Source organism: Mustela lutreola, chromosome 4 (genome assembly GCF_030435805.1).
Source record: "Mustela lutreola isolate mMusLut2 chromosome 4, mMusLut2.pri, whole genome shotgun sequence".
Lineage (NCBI taxonomy): Eukaryota > Metazoa > Chordata > Mammalia > Carnivora > Mustelidae > Mustela > Mustela lutreola.
In genome coordinates, this window is record NC_081293.1 from 201,169,218 (window position 1) to 201,190,890 (window position 21,673).

The 21,673-nt window shown below is 52.5% G+C and overlaps 1 protein-coding gene across 3 annotated transcripts in view; it reads left to right on the top strand.

Moving 5' to 3' along the window:
• UBE3C (ubiquitin protein ligase E3C) overlaps positions 1 to 20,689 on the top strand; it is a 110,521-nt gene extending 89,832 nt beyond the window's left edge. For 2 of the 3 annotated variants that reach the window (XM_059172391.1, XM_059172392.1), the window contains exons 20-23: positions 3,690 to 3,878; positions 3,978 to 4,044; positions 11,741 to 11,871; positions 18,923 to 20,689. In XM_059172391.1, coding sequence (XP_059028374.1) covers positions 3,690 to 3,878; positions 3,978 to 4,044; positions 11,741 to 11,871; positions 18,923 to 19,093 — 558 coding nt within the window. In that variant the 3' untranslated portion in view covers positions 19,094 to 20,689. Of the gene's footprint in view, positions 1 to 3,689; positions 3,879 to 3,977; positions 4,045 to 11,740; positions 11,872 to 12,278; positions 12,964 to 18,922 lie in introns of those variants that run through there. The other variant, XM_059172393.1, reaches the window with a different exon arrangement.
• Positions 20,690 to 21,673: the final 984 nt, after the last annotated feature.

Consider the following 21,673-nt stretch of genomic DNA (forward strand, 5'->3'; position numbering starts at 1 on the left):
CCCTCTTCTCCCTCTGCCCTCCACCCCCCGCACCGTGCATGAGCTCACGCTGTCTCTCAAATAAGTAAAACCTTCAAAAACAACAACAAAAAGCCACCTATTTAAGAAATAGGTGTGGATTAGATCCTAAGTGGAAATAAGGGAAATGACACCACCTTGGCGTCCTGCTCCCGTCTTACTCGGACACCTCTGGGCATCCTGGAGAGCGGACCTTGTGGGCATCCTGGAGAACGGACCTTGGCGCCGGGAGAGGAGATGAGAACGGGGAGGACAGAGCCCCGTCCTGGTTACGGCTGCGTCTGTTCCCACCCCTGCCATCCGAGACAGCTGAAGTTCCGCTCTGTGCAGTCAGACTTGTGTGTCGTGGCGTGAGGACACCATGAACACGCCGGGAGCGAGGCCGCCGGTCCCCGTCTCGGTCCGCCCGCTGGCGTGGTTCACCAATGAAGCAAAAGCGCCAGACGGTTCTATAGTGCCATGTCCACGGCCTCTGCTGGCGGGAGTGTTTCCCATTTTCCTTTGAGGATAGACGGTGACAGTGAGACGTCGCCCACATAAGCGTCCGTTAGAGCAGCTCGGGTAGCACTGGAACCGGTTAGAAGCAGAAGTGCGAAGTGACGATGTTTCAGTCGTTCGCAGAAGCTCCTGCTGAATAAAGAGATTGTGGGTGGCCGCGCAGGGGGTTAATTGCACTGAAGGGTCCAGCAGGGAAACTGAGAAAGTCTCTGGAAAGCAGCTGATCTATGGGGGACACCTTCCGTATTTCTGCAACGGCAGATACAGAAACAGTCCTCTGTACGGGTTTAAGTGCATGAAATACCGTGACTTAGAGAGTTCTAACATGCAAATACCCCGTTATGTTGGTAGGTCACGTTAATTTTCCTTTCAGAAATACTAGGGTTTCTCCCCAACTTGCTTTCTTTGGGGAAATCAGTACGGCTGTTAGCCTGCCTAAAAACGCATGTAAAATTTTAGACCACGAGTTTGTGTACGTGTCTCTGCTAAGGAAAGGGCTCAGGGTTTAAGGTGGTCCCTCAGTGTCGCTGCGCCCAGAGCATGAACTTGAGGCACGAGACCTCGTTCAGGCCCTGGTTCTGCTGCCGTGCCGCGTGAGCCTGGGCTGGTCACAGCAGCTCGTCTGCCCTTCCAGAGGGCGTGGACGGGGCCCCGAGGATGAAGTGGGCGCACTTGGGTGGGGAGCCCGTGGGGAGCCCGTGTGCCCCCCAGTGCTATCCAGCCGCACTCAGGAGGGGCGGGGAGCACAGCGCAGGAGAGCTGCTGGTTCATACTGAGAGATGTAAGTACACCTTCACCCTGGAACCCCAGGACCGATCCAACACAGTGTGAGACTTGAGTTGCTGTTCCAGCGTCGCCGAGACAGGAGCGGAGATGACGACACGCTGTCCCCTTGCAGTCCCTGGAAACAGCCTTGCCATCTGATAAGGCAGAGGGTCTGGGGCTTTGGGGGTCCTTTACCTGACAGTTGTCTTTGAATCACTCACTACCCACTCATTTGGTACCCGTTGTTGGTGCACTTGGAGTAAGGGCTGGTAGTTGCAGGAAAGCAGCACTGCAGGCTCGTGGGGCCCAGGTAGTGCACGGACAGCAAGCATGGGATGCATCACGGTCTCCCCGGAGTGGGGAAGTGAGAGGAGGTGTGGATACAGAGCCTTTACTGGGCCTCTGGTTCCAGCCCAGACCTCAAGCACCAGCGAGCAGGGGGAGCACCGGGGGAAGAAGCCCACGTGTCGAAGCCTTGTCGTGTCTGTGGCGCAAGGTAGCCAGGCAGCCGTGGGCGAAGATGATTTCAGGAAAGCTCCTCTGCGACGGGGCCTCCATGGGAAGTGGTGCAGAAACTGGCCAAGATGCCATTGCCCGGGGCAGGCCGTTGCCCGGGGCAGGCCGTTGCCCGGAGCCGGAGGTGCTGTCCTCGTTCAGGCTGAACCGCGAGGAGGACGTGCTCGCGGCTTCCGTGACCCACAGTCTGGGCAGCCCTCTGTGTTCACCCCAAGCTTTGCCACCCACCGGAACGTCGTCTTCACTTGCTGTCTCTGTTCTTAGCACAGGCGGCCTCATCCAGGTGCGTCTGAGAAGCAGCAAACGTGAAAATGGTGCATTCTTGGGAGTTAGGCTGACACCTCTGCGATGGCTTTTCCGTCCCCTTTGGTTCACACGAGCTCACAAACCACAGACACCGGGTAGACCAAGCAGAAATACCACCGTTTTATTAATGATGAAAGCCATTCCCGGGACAGGTGGGGGTTGCAGGTGTCCCTGTCACAGCGGGCGGGGACAGCCCTGCGTCCAGGTCCGGCCCTGGCTTCTGCCGTGGGCTTCCTGCTGACACCCCGGCAGTGCCACCCCAGGCACCCGGATCTGTGTCCCCGACACACTGCGTGAGCAAGGCCCAGTGAGGACGGACGGCCGTCCCGGGGGTGGGCCATCTGAGTGACAGCCCGTCATCGCTAATAGACTGCTGTCCTCTTGAGTCCTGTCTGCTGTACCGGAGGGGCCCTGGCCCCTCAGTCAGTGGAGCCTGCTACACTTCATCTTGGGTTGTCGGGTTGAGTCCCACGTTGGTGTAGAGATAAGTTAAACATAAAATCTTTAAAAATAGTAAAAATAATGAGGGGCCCCAGGGTGGCTCAGTCGTCAAGTGTCTGCCTTTGGCTCAGGTCATGATCTTGGGGTGCTGGGATCGAGCCCCGTATCAGGCTCCCTGCTTGGTGGGGAGTCTGCTTCTCCCTCCACCTGCCTGTATCTGTCTCTTTCTCTGTAAATAAATAAATAAGAATCTTTTATAAAAAGAATGAAAGAATGAAGTACTTCATAGTGATAACTGTATGACAGAGACACAAAGAGAAGAATGTTCTGTTTGTACCACTATGACTTACGATTCCCCTACAACCTTCATTCCTTAGGTTGTATTTTCTCCAGAATGAATCCCCTTTGACATGAGTTCATTTTTCGGTTCGTATCTTTGCCCTTTGTGATTCATAATTTAACTTTTTTTTTTTTTTTTTAAGATTTTACTTATTTATTTGACGGAGACACAGTGAGAGAGGGAACACAAGCAGGGGGAGCGGGAGAGGGGGAAGCAGGCTCCCTGCAGAGCAGAGAGCCTGATGCGGGGCTCCATCCCAGGACCTGGGACCATGACCTGAGCTGAAGGCAGATGCTCGACGATGGGGTCAGTCAGGCGCCCTATTTTAATTTTCAGTTATTCATTTTAGAGAAGGAGAACGTGCACCTGTATGTTGGGGGTGGGGGCAGAGGGAGAGGGAGAGTCTCAGGCAGACCCCCACCCCCGCTGAGCACAGAGCCTGATGTGGGGCTCAGGCTCACGACTCTGAGATCATAACCTGAGCCGAAATCAGGAGTTGGACACCCAACTGACTGAGCCACCCAGGCACCCGATTGCTAATGTTTACGACAGAGTTGCCATCATCACCTGTTGCATTGGTGGCTGACGCTCCGAAAGGCAGACTAAGATGCCCGGCTGTGGAGGGTCCCATCAGCGGGGCGTCCTTGCGCCGACACAGGCTGGCCTGTCACCAGCCGCACGGCCTTTTACTCCGCTGCCCGTGTACAAAGCCGTGCTAGCGGGTTTCTCTGAAGGAAGTGTTTCTTGGTTTCGTTTTGCTCTAGTCCTACTTAGAATTTCCAGACCCTTGTTTTACTCTTTCTAGGTGGTTGAACTGAAATTTGGTGGCAAAGACATCCCTGTGACGAGTGCCAACAGGATTGCGTACATCCACCTCGTGGCCGACTACAGGCTGAACAGGCAGATCCGCCAGCACTGCCTGGCCTTCAGACAGGGCCTGGCCAACGTGGTGAACCTGGAGTGGCTGCGGATGTTCGACCAGCAGGAGATCCAGGTAGGCCGGCCGTGCCCCCCGGGACCTCCGCTGCCATGAAACTCGGAGGAGCCGCCTGGCAGGCTGCCTCACATTTTACGAATCGAACTTGTTTTTCAGGTACTGATTTCTGGTGCACAAGTCCCCATAAGTCTGGACGACCTCAAATCGTTTACAAACTATTCAGGTAAGTTGCCACTGCTGCTTGCTTATTCCTGAAAACGTCACAGATGGTATTTCCAAATGGACTTTCCATTTGCTTTCTGTTCGGTGATTCAGTCACACAGTCTGGAGCCCAGCACGAGGGCCCCGTGAAATCCCCAGCTGGCCTGTTCTGCCTCCGCCTGCCCCCCAACAAGTAGCTGCTCTTTGGTTCTGTATATCTTTACACACAACTACAGGATCTCTTCTTACTGTCCTCATTTTTACATATGATTCTGCGTCTTGTGGTTTTCTCTTCCCACCATGTTTTCTTAAGTCTCCATGAATGCATTGGATCGCTTCTAGTCTTCCGCTTTTTTTTTTTTTTTTTTTTTTAGATTTTATTTATTTATTTGATAGAGATCACAGCTAGGCGCAGAGGCAGGCAGAGAGAGACAGAGAAGCAGGCTCCCTGCTGAGCAGAGAGCCTGATGCAGGGCTTGATCCCAGGACCCTGAGATCATGACCTGAGCCGAAGGCAGAGGCTTTAACCCACTGAGCCACCCAGGCACCCCACCCCTGAAGCATTTTAAGTAGCAGCACTCCTGGCTGGTTCCGTTGGAAGAACATGTGACTCCTGATCTCGGGTATGGGTTCAAGTCTTCCGCTTTGAAAACAGTGCTTGCTAACGCCTTGCCCAAAACCCAAAACAGAACAAAAAACACTAACAATTAAAAAGAATAACCAAAAAAATTGGACCTCCTTTTATTAAGTTAAACTTAAAAGTTTCTGCCCTTCAGGAAAATGAAACACCAGAAAGAAGATACATAAATGGCCAGTTAACACATAGAAAGATGCTTAATGACATTAGTCTTCAGAGAGAGAGATTGTTCAGAGCCAGACCTGGCGTATCTTTTGGGCATTTGTAAGTTTTTTAAATTAACCACATATACACTTAGGAACATGAAGAGAGGAAAAAAAGTCCTTAAAACAATCACTGTAACTTTAGTGGAATTTCAGTCTATTCTAGTTTGTGGCAATACATAATTTATAGTATACATTGTCTTTGTAGCATCAAAAATAAAAATAAGCTCTTTCCAGCAGACAGCCTCTTAAGGAGTGTTCAGTAAACTTCTGTCTCCTTAAAAATGAATAAATAAAAATATGTGTACATATATACACACACACACACACATATGTATCTCTAAGCTGTTACTCTTCTTACAACTAGTTATTGAGATTAAATAGGTATATATGATTTATTTAACCTTCCACTGTAATAAATAGTTTTTTGTTTATTTATATGTGTACTTTTTTTTTTTCTTTTTTTTAAATGAGAGAAGCCCAGAAGTTAAATTGCTTATTAAGGATGTGAAGACTTCAGGGGTAGGATCAGGACGGGTAGGGCTCGCGGAGAGTGCGGCAAGCAGGGTGAGCACCGAGGGGATGGCGAGCCTTCTGGAGCTTGGCTGAGGGTACCTCCAGCCCTTCATTCTTTTTTCTCATCTGTAGGAAACTCCAGATCTTAAACACATATGAAAATCTGTAGTTGTGAGCCGTGGATTCTTTTCTCTTAATTCAACTTTAATTGTAAGTTCCAAGATCCGTTGTTCATGCCCACAGCCCGTGCTCCGTGCGGTACGTGCTCTCCTTGGTACCTCACACCCCGTGAGCCACTGATTCTTCATGTTATTGTGCACACAGACATTTTAAAGTCTTTAATTTTTTTATTATTTTCTCCCGAATATTTTATTTATTTATTTGTTTGTTTGTTTGTTTGTTTACCTGCAAGAGAGTGTGAGAGCACAAGTATGGAAGGAGCAGACAGAGGGGCCAAGCAGACTCTATGCTGAGTACAGAGCCGGATGTGGGGCTTGACGCAGGGCTCGATCCTAGGCCTCCGTGATCATGACCCAGGCTGAAACCAAGAGTCCGTCACTGAACTGACTGAGCCACCAGGCACCCCTGAAGCATTTTATCTTTTTTTTTTTTTTTTTTTTAAGATTTTATTTATTTATTTGACAGAGATCACAAGTAGGCAGACAGAGCAGAGAGAGGAGGAAGCCGGCTCCCTGCCAAGCAGAGAGCCCAACGTAGGGCTCAATCCTCGGACCCTTGGGATCATGACCCGAGCGGAAGGCAGAGGCTTTAACCCACTGAGCCCCCCAGGCGCCCCACCCCTGAAGCATTTTATGTAGCAGCACTCCTGGCTGGTTCCGTTGGAGGAACATGTGACTCCTGATCTCGGGTATGGGTTCAAGCCCCACCTTGGGAATAGAGATTACTTTTAAAAGACAAAATATAGGGGCGCCTGGGTGGCTCAGTGGGTTAAGCCTCTGCCTTCGGCTCAGGTCATGATCCTAGGGTCCTGGGATCGAGCCCTGCATCGGGCTCTCTGCTCTGTGGGGAGCCTGCTTCCTCTCTCTGCCTGCCTCTCTGCCTACTTGTGATCTCTGTCTGTCAAATAAAATGAGTAAAATCTTTAATAAATAAATAAATAACAAAATATAATATTAAAAATGTTTTAGATATCTTAGAAAATGTAGACATATTCTTAAGTAAACGTGACGATACAGTGAGTGCGTGTGAAACCACGTCTCCGTGGCTGGGGTCTGGTAGGACCAAGCAGGAGTTGCACGGTCGCAGGCGTGAGGCCCTTCGCTGCTACGCAGTGTCCACTCCCTGTGCTTACCATCTGGGACACGCTGCATAATTCGATTTTCAAGGCCAGGAGAACTACAGTCATTCCAGTGCTGGGGCACCTGGCGGTGTCCCTCAGCGGAGCATGATGCTCCTGATTTCTCAGGGTCATGAGTTGAGCACCACACTGGTGTGGAGCCTGCTTTAAAACAACTAATAATGAAGGGGCGCCTGGGTGGCTCAGAGGGGTAAGCCACTGCCTTCGGCTCAGGTCATGGTCTCAGAGTCCTAGGATTGAGCCCCACTTCGGGCTCTCTGCTCGGCGGGGAGCCTGCTTCCCCCTCTCTCTGCCTGCCTCTCTGCCTACTTGCGATCTGTCAAATAAATAAATAAAATCTTTTTTAAAAAATTAAAAATCAGAAAAAAATATTAAAGTCACTTCATTTTCATAAAATCATAATAATCATTTATAATTAACAAAATTACAAGTGACTTTTCTTCATTGTTCTTCTCTGTTTTCTAAATATTATGAAATGAGTATTTTTCCCAGAATAGTATTTAAGCCTTAAAAACATACCCTGTGTAGGAGTTCCAGCTGCAGCTGAGTGAGGAGAAGATTTCTCTCCTCAAAGGTCACTATTAGCCTGATACAAAAATAACACAAGAAACTCATAAATTAATATCCCTCAGGAACAAAGATCAAAAATCCTCAGTATATTAGCAGCCTGAATCCGGCAGCTAGGCAGCACCTACCCCACGAATGCACAGTTCATCTAACATCTGAAAACGTGTGCACGTAACGTGCAGTGCTGACAGTGTAGAGAACAGGACCCGCACAGTCGTCTCCGTCGAGGCAGAAGAGAAAGGAAAAAGCGAGTGCAGCTCTGGCGCATCCAAGCGTCTCCTACCCATTTGGGGTGGAAACCCTCAGGAAACTAGAACAGGAGGGAACTTTCTCGCCCTGAGAGCAGACACGCACAGCACGTCAGAGCTGCCGGCCCCCTGGAGAAGGTTAAATGCTGCCTGCCTGTGTCAGAGGCACGTGACCGTGGTTTCTAGCTAGTGCAGTGAGGCAGGAGGCAGGAAAGGAAAGAAAAACGTCCAGGTTGGAAAAGAAAAGTGAAAGAAGTAAAACTGGGTGCCGGCGAGGCTCAATTGGCCAGGTATCTCCGACTCCTGGTTCCGGCTCAGGTCATGGCCTCAGGGTCGTAAGTGCAAGCCCCACGGCGAGCTCCGTGCCGGGTGTAGAGCCCACTTAGATTCTCTCTCCCGGGGCGCCTGGGGGGCTCAGTGGGTTAAAGCCTCTGCCTTCGGCTCGGGTCATGGTCCCTGGGTCCTGGGATCAAGCCCCTTATCAGGCTCTCTGCTCCGCTGGGAGCCTGCTTCCCCCTCTCTCTGCCTGCCTCTCTGCCTGCTTGTGATCTCTGTCTGTCAAATAAATAAAATTAAAAAAAAAAAAAAAAGACTCTCTCTCCCCCTCCTCTCCCGGTGCCCCTCCACCCCCATAAAGGAAGTAAAACCAGCTTTCTTCATAGATAGCTTGACAGAAAAACAAAATGAGAACTAAAAAACCATTTCAGGGCGGCTGGGTGGCTCAGTGGGTTAAGCCGCTGCCTTCGGCTCAGGTCATGATCTCAGGATCCTGGGATCGAGTCCCGCATCGGGATCTCTGCTCAGCAGGGAGCCTGCTTCCCTCTCTCTCTCTCTGCCTGCCTCTCTGTCTACTGTGAACTCTCTCTGTCAAATAAATAAATAAAATCTTTAAATAAATAAATAAATAAATAAAAAATAAAAAACCATTTCAGCACAAATCAGTACCACAAACCAATGTTGGTCTCACACACAATCTGAGAACAGAATTAAGCAGTTTCATTCAGGGTAACGGCAAAAAGAGTACAGTGTAGACACAGCAAAGTGAGTGTATGTGTGGGACCCGTTCGCTGTGGCGCACACACCACCGCGGAGAGGAAGAGGGGACAGCCGGCGTCACGGGTCGGACATTCCGTATCGCCCGATGTTCATCAACAGATTCCGTGCAGCCCTACCAAAATCCCAGCAGGCCTGTCGGTGGAAACACACGGGCTGATTTTTAAGTTCATTTCGAAGCAGAAAGGACCCAAAATAGCTGAGACAGTTTTGCAGAAGAGCAAGTTCCGGGAGTTACGCTGGATTTAAAACTTCTTTGGCTGCAGTGGTCAGGACATTGTGGACTTGGCACCAGGACTGGCACAGTGATCGATGCGCCGTGATCGGCTTCAGAAGCGAATCCGCATGTTCACAGTCTGCTGACCGTTCCCTTGACGGTACGGCAGTCCTGGGACAACAATAACATGGAAAACCGAGAGCTTCAGTTACCTCACGCCACGTGCAGAAATGAGCTCAGCGGGCTGGGAGCCCCACAGGTAACAGCCAAAACTATAAAACCTCTAAAAGAACATAAAGGAGAAAATCTGCATGGCCTTTGGATTGGACGGAGTTTTTGGTTGTACACCAAAAGCAAGAGCCAGAAAAAAGAAATTGAAAGAAAATTGGACTTCCTCAAAATTAAAGCTTTTGTGCTTCAAAACATACTGTTAAGAAAATGAAAAGGCAAGCCACAGATTGGAAGAAACCATGTTCAGGAGATACGTATAATATATATAAAGAACATTTACAACTTCGTAGGACAAGCAGTTGAATTTAAAACATGGTCCAAAAAAAGTTTCACCTAAGAACATACGTGTAAATGGCCAGTAAGCAAATTAGCACAGCAACAGCTGTTCAGCACGAAGTCAGATCGTGATGAGAGAATACTGTGTACCCACTGGAAAGACTGGAATCAGAAAGGTAGGCGAGCGCCAGGTGTTAGTACGTGGAGAAAGTGGAACCCTCCTGACTGCATGTAAGATGATGGCAGCTCTTTGCAAAAGTTGACCATGAGTTAAAAAGTGGCTGTACTCCTACCTCACACCATATACAAAAGTGAACTCCAGATGGGTCAGCAGCCTTAATGTAGGGCCTAAAAGCATAAAGCTCTTAGGAGAAAAGGGGTAAGTCTTTATGATCTTGGATTTGACTTTGGATTCCTAGGTATGATGCAAAAGCATAAGCGAAAAAAGAAATGGAACTTCATCAAAATTACAAACTTTGTACATCAAAAGACATGATCAAGAAAGTAAAAAGGCCAACCTATAAAAGGGGAGAATATTTGGAAATCATATATATGTGTTCAGGATATATAAAGAACTCTTACAACTCAACAAGAAGACAAGCCAAGTCATAAATGGGACAAGGAGGTGAATAGACATTTCTCCAAAGAAGATACCCAAATGTGACCAGTCGTGAGGGAGATGCACATGAGACAGCAGTGGAACAGGTCACCCATCCATGAAGACGACTCACACAGGCACCACGTAGAGAGTAACAAGTGTGGTCAAGGATGTGGAGAAACTGAAACCCTTGCTGGCTGCTGGCCTGTAAAGTAGCCACTATGGAAAATGGGCTGGTGGCTCCCCAGGAAGCCAAACACAGACTTACCATCGGGCCCAGCAATTCTGCTCTCACGTGTGTACCCGAGGGCATTGGAAGCAGGGACTGAACACGTACTTGGCGCACGGGTGTTCACACAGCATCATTCATAGGGGCCCAGAGGGGACCTCCCGAACGGCCTCCTGCCGATGGACAGAGGAGTGGGTGTGGTCTGTGCGCGGCAGTGGGTGTCACTGAGTCTTCGAAAGAGCGAACTTCTGATGTCTGGAAACGTCATGCCCAGAGACGTAAGCCAGGCACAAAACAGGACCTATGTGGTGTGACTCAACTTACATGAAAACCTCCCGCTCTTCACTCTTCCTCTGTCTCAAATAAAACCTTTTAAAAAAGAAACTTTAAATGGTGAAATGTATGATTTGAAGAAAGAACCCCATGCAGACTTCTCAGTCCTGTTTTCCCAGCTTTCCCGCAAGGTCACTCTGGCGGGGTCTGGACCTGGTGCCGGTGAAGGCGCCCCATCGCGGCCCTGTTCCCCGACGTGCACCAGCCTCCCTGAGAGCGCATGTGTGGAGGCCCACAGGCCTCGGTGGTCTGCCGGGAACATGGGATTCGTTTGAGAAAGGGGGGGTGTTCCAAGGGGGGTGCGGCTGTGGTTGCCGACGTCTGAGTCTGCTGACGCTGACATAAATAGACAAATATGCATGCATTTATCGGTACATAAGCGTGTGCACGTATGTCCCCTTCTGTCATTACTTTTTACTGCTGTAAGTTTGAACTCGAATGTTTATGTAAAGGCAGAGAATACCTAAGGTCACTCTGTCCCCACTCTCAAGTCATCAGTTTACAGAAAGGGAATCAGTCCAGCCTTTCCTTTGCCAAGAAGCTGTCTTGGGCTGTTTGCACCACCCGCCCGCACTGGAAGCTCAGACCTTTAATGATCTCCGCTTTTCCAGTAAATAGGCTTTAAAATATTATCATATTCATTTTGGTGCCAATTAATGCACTTAAGATATTTTATCGATGTTATTTCTGTAGCCTATTAACAATGGGGGAACAATATATAGCAATTATTTCAGTTTTAGGAAGCACTTAACCAGATGAAGAGTAGTAAGCGGCCGCCGCGCCGAGAGCAGGTGTCCTGCGCGCGGGCTCGCTGCTGGCCGGGCGGGGGGCGGTCAAGTGCGGCGAGACGCTTAGATCACGCGGGCAGAGTAACCGGGTGTGTCAGAAACAAGTTTTCGGACCCGTGGCTCTCGCGAACGTCCCTGGTTAGAGTCTGCCCCTCAGAGACTGGTTGTTAACACTCGGACCCCTGTGCGGCGTCGCCTGTGCCCGGGCTCACCGTCGCTCTGGCCTTAGGTTTGGGTCCTCAGAGCTGCGCCGTCCCTCCCCTGCTCGTGCATCGTCTCCCCGGAGCAGGAGGAGCAGAGCGGCCAGGCCACCCGGCTGGCCCGGTCACGCGGCCGGGGGGGCGTGTTCAAGCCTGCTTAGAAGCAAGCTGGCTGGGGAGTGGGTGTCGCCTCCGGCCCCGGCAGGTGGGGTGACGCCGCGCCACAGGTGGCCGCTCTGCGTTTCCGGGGGAGCCCCACGCGACAGCCATGTTCGCACTGACGCGTCTGTTCTCATCCCCACAGGAGGCTACTCAGCCGACCACCCAGTCATCAGAGTCTTCTGGAGGGTTGTGGAAGGCTTCACGGACGAGGAGAAGCGCAAGCTGCTCAAGTTCGTCACGAGCTGCTCCCGCCCGCCTCTCCTGGGCTTCAAGGTAAGAGGCCCCCGCACCGCTCGGAGCAGGAAGGGCCGCGCGGGTGACCTGACGCGTCCACCGCCTCGTCTTGGCGGCCCGCGGCGTGCGGCCCGGGCGGCGCCAGGTCTTTCTGTCCCTGGTGGTGCTAAGTGTCCGCGGGATCCTGATGCGCAGGTCACCACGCCTCTTCCTGGCACGGGTCCCGGGCTGTGGTCACGATGGCCTGGGACTGGGCCGGGGCCCCGGGGCCGGGCTCGCGGGACGTAAAGGACCGTCTCCTCTGTGTTCCTCCTCGCCGAGGAGAGCACAAGCTAAGAGCAGGGAGGTGGGGTGTTCGGGGAGAGGAGAGGGGAGCGGAAGAGCTGGGGAACCTCTGCACCCCCACCGCGCAGAGAAGATCCACAGGTGCCTCTTGACGCTTCCAGAACTTAACTGCAAACAGCTCTTGACGGGGCAGCCGGTGAGCCTGTGCCTCGCCGCGGTATCCCCAGAGGAAGGCAGCCAGACGACAGGGAGCGGCCCTCGTAGCGGGAAGGTGCCCTTGTGGTTACAGATGTGCGCTTATCGAAACATCTGTGTGCTCGTGGACTCGTGGGGTTCAGACCGCCGTTGTGCAAGGGGTCAGGGGTGGATTTTTCCCTGGTTGTTCCCTGTTACTTATTTTGTGTTACTTATCAGTTCCAATAATTGATGATTACCTCATTGGTTCAACTTAATATCTTTAGCAATTAAATTTAGTCAGGGGACAGTTAGTGGTTCCCTTATTCATTGTCAATTAAAATAAAGCAACGTTAATAGTTTAAAATACACAGCGGTGCGTATATATATGATAGGGAAGAGTATCCGTGCAGATAAGCATGGAGTTCTGCTCTGCTGGTTTAACTAACCGAGAGGCATGTACTCCGGAACCTTCGATCAATGAGTTATATGGTAGGAGTTATTCTTTAAATTGTTACTTTGAGGGGCGCCAGGGTGACTCAGTGGGTTAAGCCTCTGCCTTAGGCTCAAGTCATGATCCTCAAGTCCTAGGATCGAGCCCCGCATCGGGCTCTCTGCTCAGTGAGGAGTCAGCTTCTCCCTCTCTCTCTGCCTGCCTCTCTGCCTACATGTGATCTCTGTCAAATGAATGAATAAAATCTTTAAAAAAAAATTTTTTTTTAGAAGTCTTAAAAAAAAAAAGAAGTTGACTGTCAGTCGCTCCGTGCGGCACCCAGTGGGACCGCCCGAGCCGGAGCCGTGGAGGGGAGAAACGGGAGGGGCATGTGTGCGGGCAGGGCTTATGCGACTGACACTGCTGTAGTTTGGAAGCGGTGAGTCATTTTCAGCAAAACCAGAACTAAAGATCACTCCTCTGTCTTGCAAAGTACCAAGGTTGGAAGTAAGCGTGCCCAGCAAGGCTCACGGAAGCCACTTCGTCAATCAGACACAGAAAACGCTAAGAATCCTGCAGTAGATACGGGACATTAATGAGAGAGCCGAACCATTGCAAGGGACGTAGAATAAACTCACCTGTTAAGGGGAGAACCTCCAGACTGGGTTAAAAACCCTACTGCATACCAGCGGTACACGTCAGCAGGGACTCAGAACGTGAGCGGTGTTTCAGGCTCGCTGTGGAACCGGCCCTGGCTGGGCCAGCTGCGTGGTGCCGAGCACTGGCCCACGGGCCCACACTGGAAAACGGGCCTCTGTGACTCTGAGGAAAACCAGGCAGCAGCCTGGAATACACACGGCTCTGCTGTTCGGTTCCTCATGGCGTGTCATGCGGTCTGGGGATGTGGCCCTGGTGGGGCCTTGAGAGCAGGAAGAGCAGGGGGCGGCGCACCAACCCGTACCAAGGAAAGGGCCTTCTGGGGGCCAGATTTTATCATCTGGTCCTGTAAACAGTCATGAGACAGGCTAAGATTACAGTAACGGTCGGGTAGTTTTATCAGCAACCTTTTATTATGAGCAACCAGGCTTCTAGAATCTTCCTGCTTCAAAAGGACACCAAACCTAGACCTAAGGAAAGTAAGGACCTCGTTCTGTGAAAGGGGTTTGGAAGGCTCACTCCCATCAGCACTGAGAGGAGGACCCAGAGATTTCTGCCGGCTCCTGACTGATTTCGTCGAGGGCTGGTAAGAATTAGGGGTGTTGCTGGAAGGGGAAGGTTCCAGAGATTTGGGAACTGGAGGAGAATGTGTTAAAAGGCCTGAGAGAGTGTTGCAAGTTTAAAGGAAAGGAGAAGTGAGGGGCTTTACATTCAGTTTTTAAATCCCACATAGAGAGGCAGCTGGGGGGCTCAGTCATTCAGTGTCTGCCTTCGACTCAGGTCATGGTCCCAGGGTCCTGGGATCAAGAGTCCCACATCGGGCTCCTTGCTCTGCAGGAAGCCCGCTTCTCCCTCTGCCTCTGCCTGCCGCTTCCCCTGCTTGCACGCTCTCTCTCTCTCTCTCTGACAAAGAAATAAATAAAACTTTATAAAAAGAGAAGTCCTGCGTGGAGTCCTAGTGAGCTCTGGTCCCTCTTAGTGACCCCGCACGGTCACGACTGAGCTTCATCGGACCATGAAAAATTCTTTGCGGAGCTATGAGACCGTCTTCCTAGTTTAGATTTTTCCCAAGGATCTAAAATATATTAAATGTAAAATTTAGTTTAGAGTTTTCAGATATCTTTGCATGTGTCCTAAGTCAGACTCCGGAGTGGAAGAAATCACCTTAATATTTGTGCTTTCCAGTTGGCTAGGCAGGCCGGGCACGAGTGTCCTTCAGTCCAAGTGCCATAAGGAGCAAAGGCAAACCTGCATAATTTAAAGTTACAAACTCAGTGCTGCATTATTGGAGAAGAATGGCGTCTGCTAAAGCTAATTAAAGTTTAATATGTTCAGTGAATGTGATTGTTACAGACAAAAAAATCATTAAAGTGCTGTAGAAAATTGTTAAGTTGCCATCGGGCCACGTAACAAATTGATGATTTTTCTCACTCTGAATTAATGCAAATTCCCGTTGTGCTCTGTTCAGTTCTGCACGACACAGTGCCCTTGACTCAGATTTCAATGAAGAACTTCATTTTTTTTTACTTTTAAGACTCCAAGGAGGAAATTCAATTAGCATTATGAAAGAAACGCTGAAATGGGGCATTTAATTCAAAATGTGTCTCGGGCTCCCCCATGTAGCCGGTCACTCCCCTTCCCTTGCCCACTGACTCTGCCTTCAGAGGTCCTTTTGTATTTCAAAACTGTGATGTTTTCATCTTAGATTATTCAAGCATGTGAGAAAATCAACTGCACTCCATGTAGTCAGAATGTGAAATAATAAATGTAATTAATGTGCTTTCTGTTTCTCTTTTTGTTCCTGTTCTGACACTTTTATGAGACACTTAAAGTGGCATATAGACTATAATTTTTTAAAAGACAGTGGTTTTAACACAGACTATGTGCCACATACACTGTTTAAATGAAGCTTTCAGTTTAGCTGAAACGTACCCGGGCTGGTGAGCCGCGTGGAAGTCTGCAGTCAGCGTCGTGTGGGCCGCGCCGTTCCCAGCCGTGCCCGCGCTGTGAGGTCCGTGCTAAATTCAGCCTGCGAACCAAGCAAAACCCACCCGAAGCCGCCTGGGCTGGCTGGGGCCGGGGTGCAGGTGCCTCCCAGGGCCCGCATCTTTTAAGATTTTATTTATTTGACACAGAGAGAGGTCCCAAGTAGGCAGAGAGGCAGGCAGAGAGAGGGGGAAGCAGATACTTGAAATATTTTTAATAAATTTCGTACTGTCCTCTCCTGCAAAGTTACCACAGTGGACTTCCTGTTTCTTATTAGCTGATTACAACTCTTCTTCCGTACGAGGCTAGGAACCTCGTTGTGCGTGAGTCATGATCTGTGTCTCGGATCTCTGCTGAGGACACCGTCCTGGGAGGGAGGTCAGGGCTGTGCGTCCAGGCTTCCCGTGCCCGCGCCAGGGTGGCGGATTGCACGAGAAGGTGCCCGCCGCCGTCTGAGTGAGCTTTCGCTCTAGTGTTGGAAGCACGGGTGTCTGGTCACAGCTCTGAGGAGGAAGCCTGTGACAGGTGCACAGGGCACTGACCCCGAGGAGAAACCATCTATTCCAGGTACCAGCCAGGCGCCTATGGGGGGCCGTTTTGCTTTCCTGGGCGCCGTTTCCTGGTGCAGTGAGGTGTGCAGGCTCTGGCAGTGTGTCTGAAATCCCTCAGCACCGGGGCTAAAAGCACACTTGCTCAAACGTTGGCAGAGTCGGGCTTTCGGGACGAAGGCCGTCGCCACGTCATCGGGCTCCTGTTGCAGGCGAGCCCACGAACTGCACCGAGGCCGGGTGCAGCTAGTGTGCGCGGGAGAGGGTGCGGTTACTGTGGCCGCCGCAGAGCTCCGCGCACGGCCTGCCCAGTCGAGTTACCCACGGGCACACGCGCCTGCACGGGGGTGAGGGGATGTAGCCTGTCCCCTCACCCCTTTTAATTTGTAAAATTAGGAAGTAACCTGACCGTCCGTGGGCCAGTGGGGCCGCGTCACATCTAGTAGGACGCCGCACAGCCACAGAAAAGCAGGAGGGAAGAGCGCGTGGACAGCGACCGAGGTCCGCGACAGTGTCCGGAGCACGCTGACGTCCTCAGACTTAGAGTGGGGCGGGGGGGGGGCCGTTCTCTCCCGGTGCATAGATCTCCGTGGGCCTGTGCGGAAGACCCCAGCGCGGCGCTCAGGGGCCGGTGGCCAGGCTGCGGAGACTTTGTCCGCCAGTGCCCCAGGACAAGCGAGCCACCTGTCTGCCGCCCCCTTCTCTTGCCCCTGGTCCCTGAGTTCACGGAGGGGCTGGGTCGCTCCTCTGTCTGTCCTGTGAACCTGGTCGCTAGAGGGTCTGCAGCCTCCAGACCTGAATTTCTCTCCTGGTGGTAACGTCGCGCGGGTAACATTGCTCTCCAGCGTCGCGGCGGCGGGGGCCGGGCCGGGGCAGGAGTGGGGTGGGCCCGCAGGTGGCAGACGCCACTTGCCGCCGCCCCCACATCCCTTCTGCCCTGCGCCGGTAAAGCAGCCGTTTGCCGACTGCAGCGTCTCCTCACGTCCCAGCTGGCGTCGCCTGTGAAGAAAAGTTTATTTTTTTCTCACTAGTTCGTGGGTCACACCAAGGGCTCCATGCAGAGATGGTCGAATAAGCTGTGATCTTTGTTCACTCGCCGGTTCCCAGGACCGGGGGTGAGCCAGCGCCCGGGGCAGCCCTCCGCTCGGCTCCTGGCCGCCAGCGTGCACCCGTGGCTTCAGCATGTCGCGTGCCTCGGCCACTGCAGGCGCCCCCTTCCCTCGGAGCACCCACGTTCAGGGACTGCGGGGTGGCTTTGTGGGCTGGCACGTGGCCACGCTCGTCAGGTGGTTCTCCTGGCTCCGTGGGGAGCCCCGGGTCCTTCCCGTGAGAAGTGGGTCCACAGAAGCCGAAACCCATGCATCTGGCTGTTTGTCGTCGCGCGTGGTCGTGATTTCCGGGCTTGGACGCCGCGGACAGCACTCGCAAACGGGTGGGTTTTTCCCCCAAGAGAACATCACATCACAAGTTCAGACTGACATTTCCAATTCAGATTTAGACTTCCAAGGTTTTTATTTTCTATTTTACTTTTGGATTTTGTCTTACCAGTGGTAGTTGTGGTTTTCATCTGCCTTTGCTTCATCTCCTAGTGAGTTCTCGGGTCCCGTGGTCCGGGGCATCTGCGTAGACGGGCACCAGTTCTACGGAACACCACGTGGCTTCAGAACACCATCACGGGGGTGGGCGGGGGCGCCTGGTGGGCTCCCTGCTCACGCTCGAGCCCTCTCACAAATAAATCAATAAAATCTTTTTTATATAACTTTTTTTTTTTTTTTTTTAGATTTTATTGATTTATTTGACAGAGAGAGACCACAAGTAGGCAGAGAGTTGGGGGGAAGCAGGCTCCCTGCCGAGCAGAGAGCCCATCACAGGGCTCAATCCCAGGACCCTGAGATCATGACCTGAGCCAAAGGCAGAGGCTTCAACGCACTGAGCCGCCCAGGCACCCCAATAAAATCTTTTTTTAAAGATGTTTTTATTTATTTGATAGAGAGAGGGAGCACAGAGGGAGAAGCAGGCTCTCCACTGAGCAGGGAGCCCTCCGTGGGGCTCGACGCCAGGACTCTGGGATCATGACCTGAGCTGAAGGCAGACACTGAACGGCTGAGCCCCCCAGGTGCCCCCACTTTCTGTTTTTCTGGTAGTAGCCATCCCAGCGGAGGTGAGGTTGTAAACAATACGGACTTTTCAGCCTCCGGTTTCTCTTCTCAGTTCTTCATATCAGAGTTGTTTTTTTTTTTTTTTTTTTCTTTAATAGATATTATTTATTTATTTGACAGAGACACAGCGAGAGAGGGAACACAAGCAGGGGAGCGGGAGAGGGAGAAGCAGGCTTCCCGCTGAGCAGGGAGCCTCGTGCAGGGCTCGGTCCCAGGACCCTGGGATCATGACCTGCGCCAAAGGCAGACACTTAACTGACTGAACCACCCAGGTGCCCATAAATAAAATCTATAAAAAAAAAAAAAAGAAACAGAAAACCACTCAGAACAACGCCTCACTGTGAGATTAAGCCACCAGCGTGTAGCTTCCTGGGTTTCATGTTGCTTCAGTGCTTTCCTCCCCATTTGAATGAATTTGTTTTTTTGGTTTGGTTTTTGGTTTTTGTTTTTTCTGTTGGGACATCCATGTGGCTGTGAGTTTGGAGAAGACGTGCTCTGCCACGGCCCCTCCCCGCTGCTCCTTCCCCCGGCGGCTTCTGTCTGCTCTGACACAGGCCAGCAGCCACCGGCGTTCAGGCCTTCTGGAGCGACCGCGGAGGCCCTGCTCGGTGGAGAGGTTCTGTTTCCCACAGGTGCCCTTCTAGCTCTTTCTCCTGCGCGAAGCGCGGTGCCCAGGGCCTGCCGGCCGCAGAGCACAGTCTCGAGCACCGCCAGAAACCAGATGTCTCTCGCGAAAATGCAACCACAGCGTTTTCCTGTTGGGAGCAGGCGGGTTTTGTGTGCTTTTAAAAAGTCCATCCAGGGGCCGCCCATTAAGGCCGCGTCCTGCACGCCTGCTGTCTTTTCAGGAGCTGTACCCCGCGTTCTGCATTCACAACGGAGGCTCCGACCTGGAGCGGCTGCCCACGGCCAGCACCTGCATGAACCTGCTCAAGCTGCCGGAGTTCCACGACGAGTCGCTGCTGCGCAGTAAGCTGCTGTACGCCATCGAGTGCGCTGCTGGCTTCGAGCTGAGCTGAGCGGACGCGGCGCCACCCCCTGAGGAGCGACCAGGGCCCGCACCACGGGCAGCACCCCCGGCCGCGAGGGCGCTGGGGCCGGACTCCTGCAGCTCTCCTGCCCCCCCGTCCCTCCCTCCCCTCCCCCTCGTTCCAGATGGTCCGTGAAGTCATGGTCACTCACTCAGATGGACACTGCTTTTCCGACAACGTAGACTCACAAGCGTTACGTGCCATGTGGCTACCGCGGTGGCTGTGCCGAAAGGGGCGCCGTGTTCAGACTAGTGGCAACTCAGTGAAATTAACCAAAGAAGAAGCTTTGGCTTTGCTAGTGGACTTGAGCCCTTCCTGAGCTGGGGGCCCCGGGGGCGGCAGCGCGGGTGCTCGTCGGCAGAGATGCCCGGTCTGAGAGCTGGAGGCGCATCCTCTCGGGGCTCCTGCTTCTCGTGTGGCGGAATTGTTTACAGTCCTGATTGTTCAAACTGAAGGCATTTTCTCTCCTGCTGCCTTTTCCCAAAGTGGTTAGGTTTGGAAAATACACAGCAATGATAATATTTTATTTGTGCTTTTTAAGCCATTCCCCTGAACAGGACGAGCATGCTTGTTTCGGTTTACGCTGACCGCATCGTGCCGGTCCGGCTGTTCCTGTGTGGGGGTGTGTGCGGGCGGACGTCGTGCTCCCGCGTCCAGCTCCAAGCGCGGCTGCGGGCTTCCGGGAGAGGGGAGGGGCTCGCCTGTCCCGCAGCGCGTGTGGCCCGGGATCGGCGGCGGCTGGGGGAGAGCAGACACTGGCATCGATCTGAGTCACTTGAACCAAAGTGGTGGGCTGCGGCTTTGCACTGGGCACGGCCTGCTGTGGCGGGACCTCGAGGCCGCCCGCCCTCCGCACCCCGGGGCCGCGCCCGCCCCTCTCCCCGGTCCCTGGGCAGCGCGCCAGGCTTTTGCACCCTCTGCTTCTCGACGGTGCTGCTCCGGAGGAAGACCGGACAGCCCCCGTCGCGTGTCCGGGGGGAGGGGTGCTGGTGACTCTCTTCAAAAGGCACTTTATCAGGACCTACCTTGTTGCTGGGTGATGTCGGCCTCTGAGAGCGGGGAGCGCGTCTGAGCACCCACTGGGAGAGCCAGACTGACCCTCGCTGACGCCGGGGGCTTGAGGGCTCTCGCTCTGACCTCCCTCTGCCTCACCTAGCATTGCCTGTCACTGGGGCTGTGGGCTGTCCTATGGAATTGACCAGAATTAGCAATATGCTTTTAAATGCGGGGAAACTGAATGACACTTTTAAGACAATGACCATATCAAAACAAAATGTATAATTTCATAATTTGAATAATAAATTAAGTGTTTAAATGCTATTTGTAGTCTTGATATACAGAAATAAAATAATTAGGGTTTGTCCTTGGTTTTATCTTTATTTTAGGTTGGTTTACATTGGACGTTCTGGACCTTCTCTGCATAGTGGTTTGTGCATTTTGTTATCCGTATTCTGGAAGCGGACTATCTGGGACCGAAGGGAGCGGCGGTTACACTTACTTGGGTTTTCTCAGCTCTCCTGAGCCTATTTATTTATTTGTATGTTTCAGTGGTTGAATATTTGCATTAAATGTTTTTTTCCCCAAGATTGTGTTGGAGTCCCCCGAGATCATTGTGGTTCGCTACTGGAACGATTGTTTCCCCCGGGCGTGTATGTGACGTCAGGTAACGAGGTGGAAAGACACCCTGTAGCTATGCTGAGACCCCGCCAGGCTGGACAGGAAGCCCGCCACCCCTGCGCAGACACGCTGTCCCCCGCTGACCTGGGTGCCCTCCTGGCGCTCACTGGGCTGCCCTTCTCGGGGCCGCTGCCGGCCGGAGGCCCGCCCGGGAGGGACGCCGCCTCCCCACGTGCAAGAAGACTCTTCTGTGCTTTGTTTGCCTCGCCGTGTAGCGTCCTACTCTGTGCTTGCTGCTGGCGGTTTCGTGTGCAAACCAGGGTGCTGAGGTAAAGCGGGGATTAGTCCTGGTGCTTCTCACACCCGCCTGCAGGTAGATCCTGGCTGGCCGTCCTCGGTGCCGGTGACAGTTCCATCGGCGACTTGCGGGAACACCTCCGCACAGCCCGGCCGAGCTCCACAGAGCCCGCGGCAGCCACGCGTGCTGTCGCAGGCACACGGTCGGCAGCGATGGGGAACGGAGCCAGGGCCTCGCAGACCCGCCGACGCTCACGGGATTTGGAGCACAGGAAGGGCTCTGGAAGCTTCCCCAACAGGAGTGGGGAGCTTGACAATTTCGTACTGAAGCTGCCTCACACTTTAAAGAGAGAGAAACGGCCAAAGGCATACGGTGATGCAAGTAAAACAGAAAGAACCTAAAGAAGCCGACCGAAGCTGCTCCTTCGCTGATCTCTTGCAGCCGAGACAGAAACTCAGAAACTGAGAACAGTCTGCGCTTTGAAATTCGTCTGTTCTGGCCCAGGAGGCATTCTGAGTGAGTAGCGACCGGTCTGAACTGACAGCCACGTGTTACCTCGCGGGACGCGGCTTCCCCGACACCTCCGTCCCCAGGCGTCCCCAGGCGTCCCCAGGCGAAGGTGTGTGCCGGCGAGGTCTCTCTTCATCGTCCAG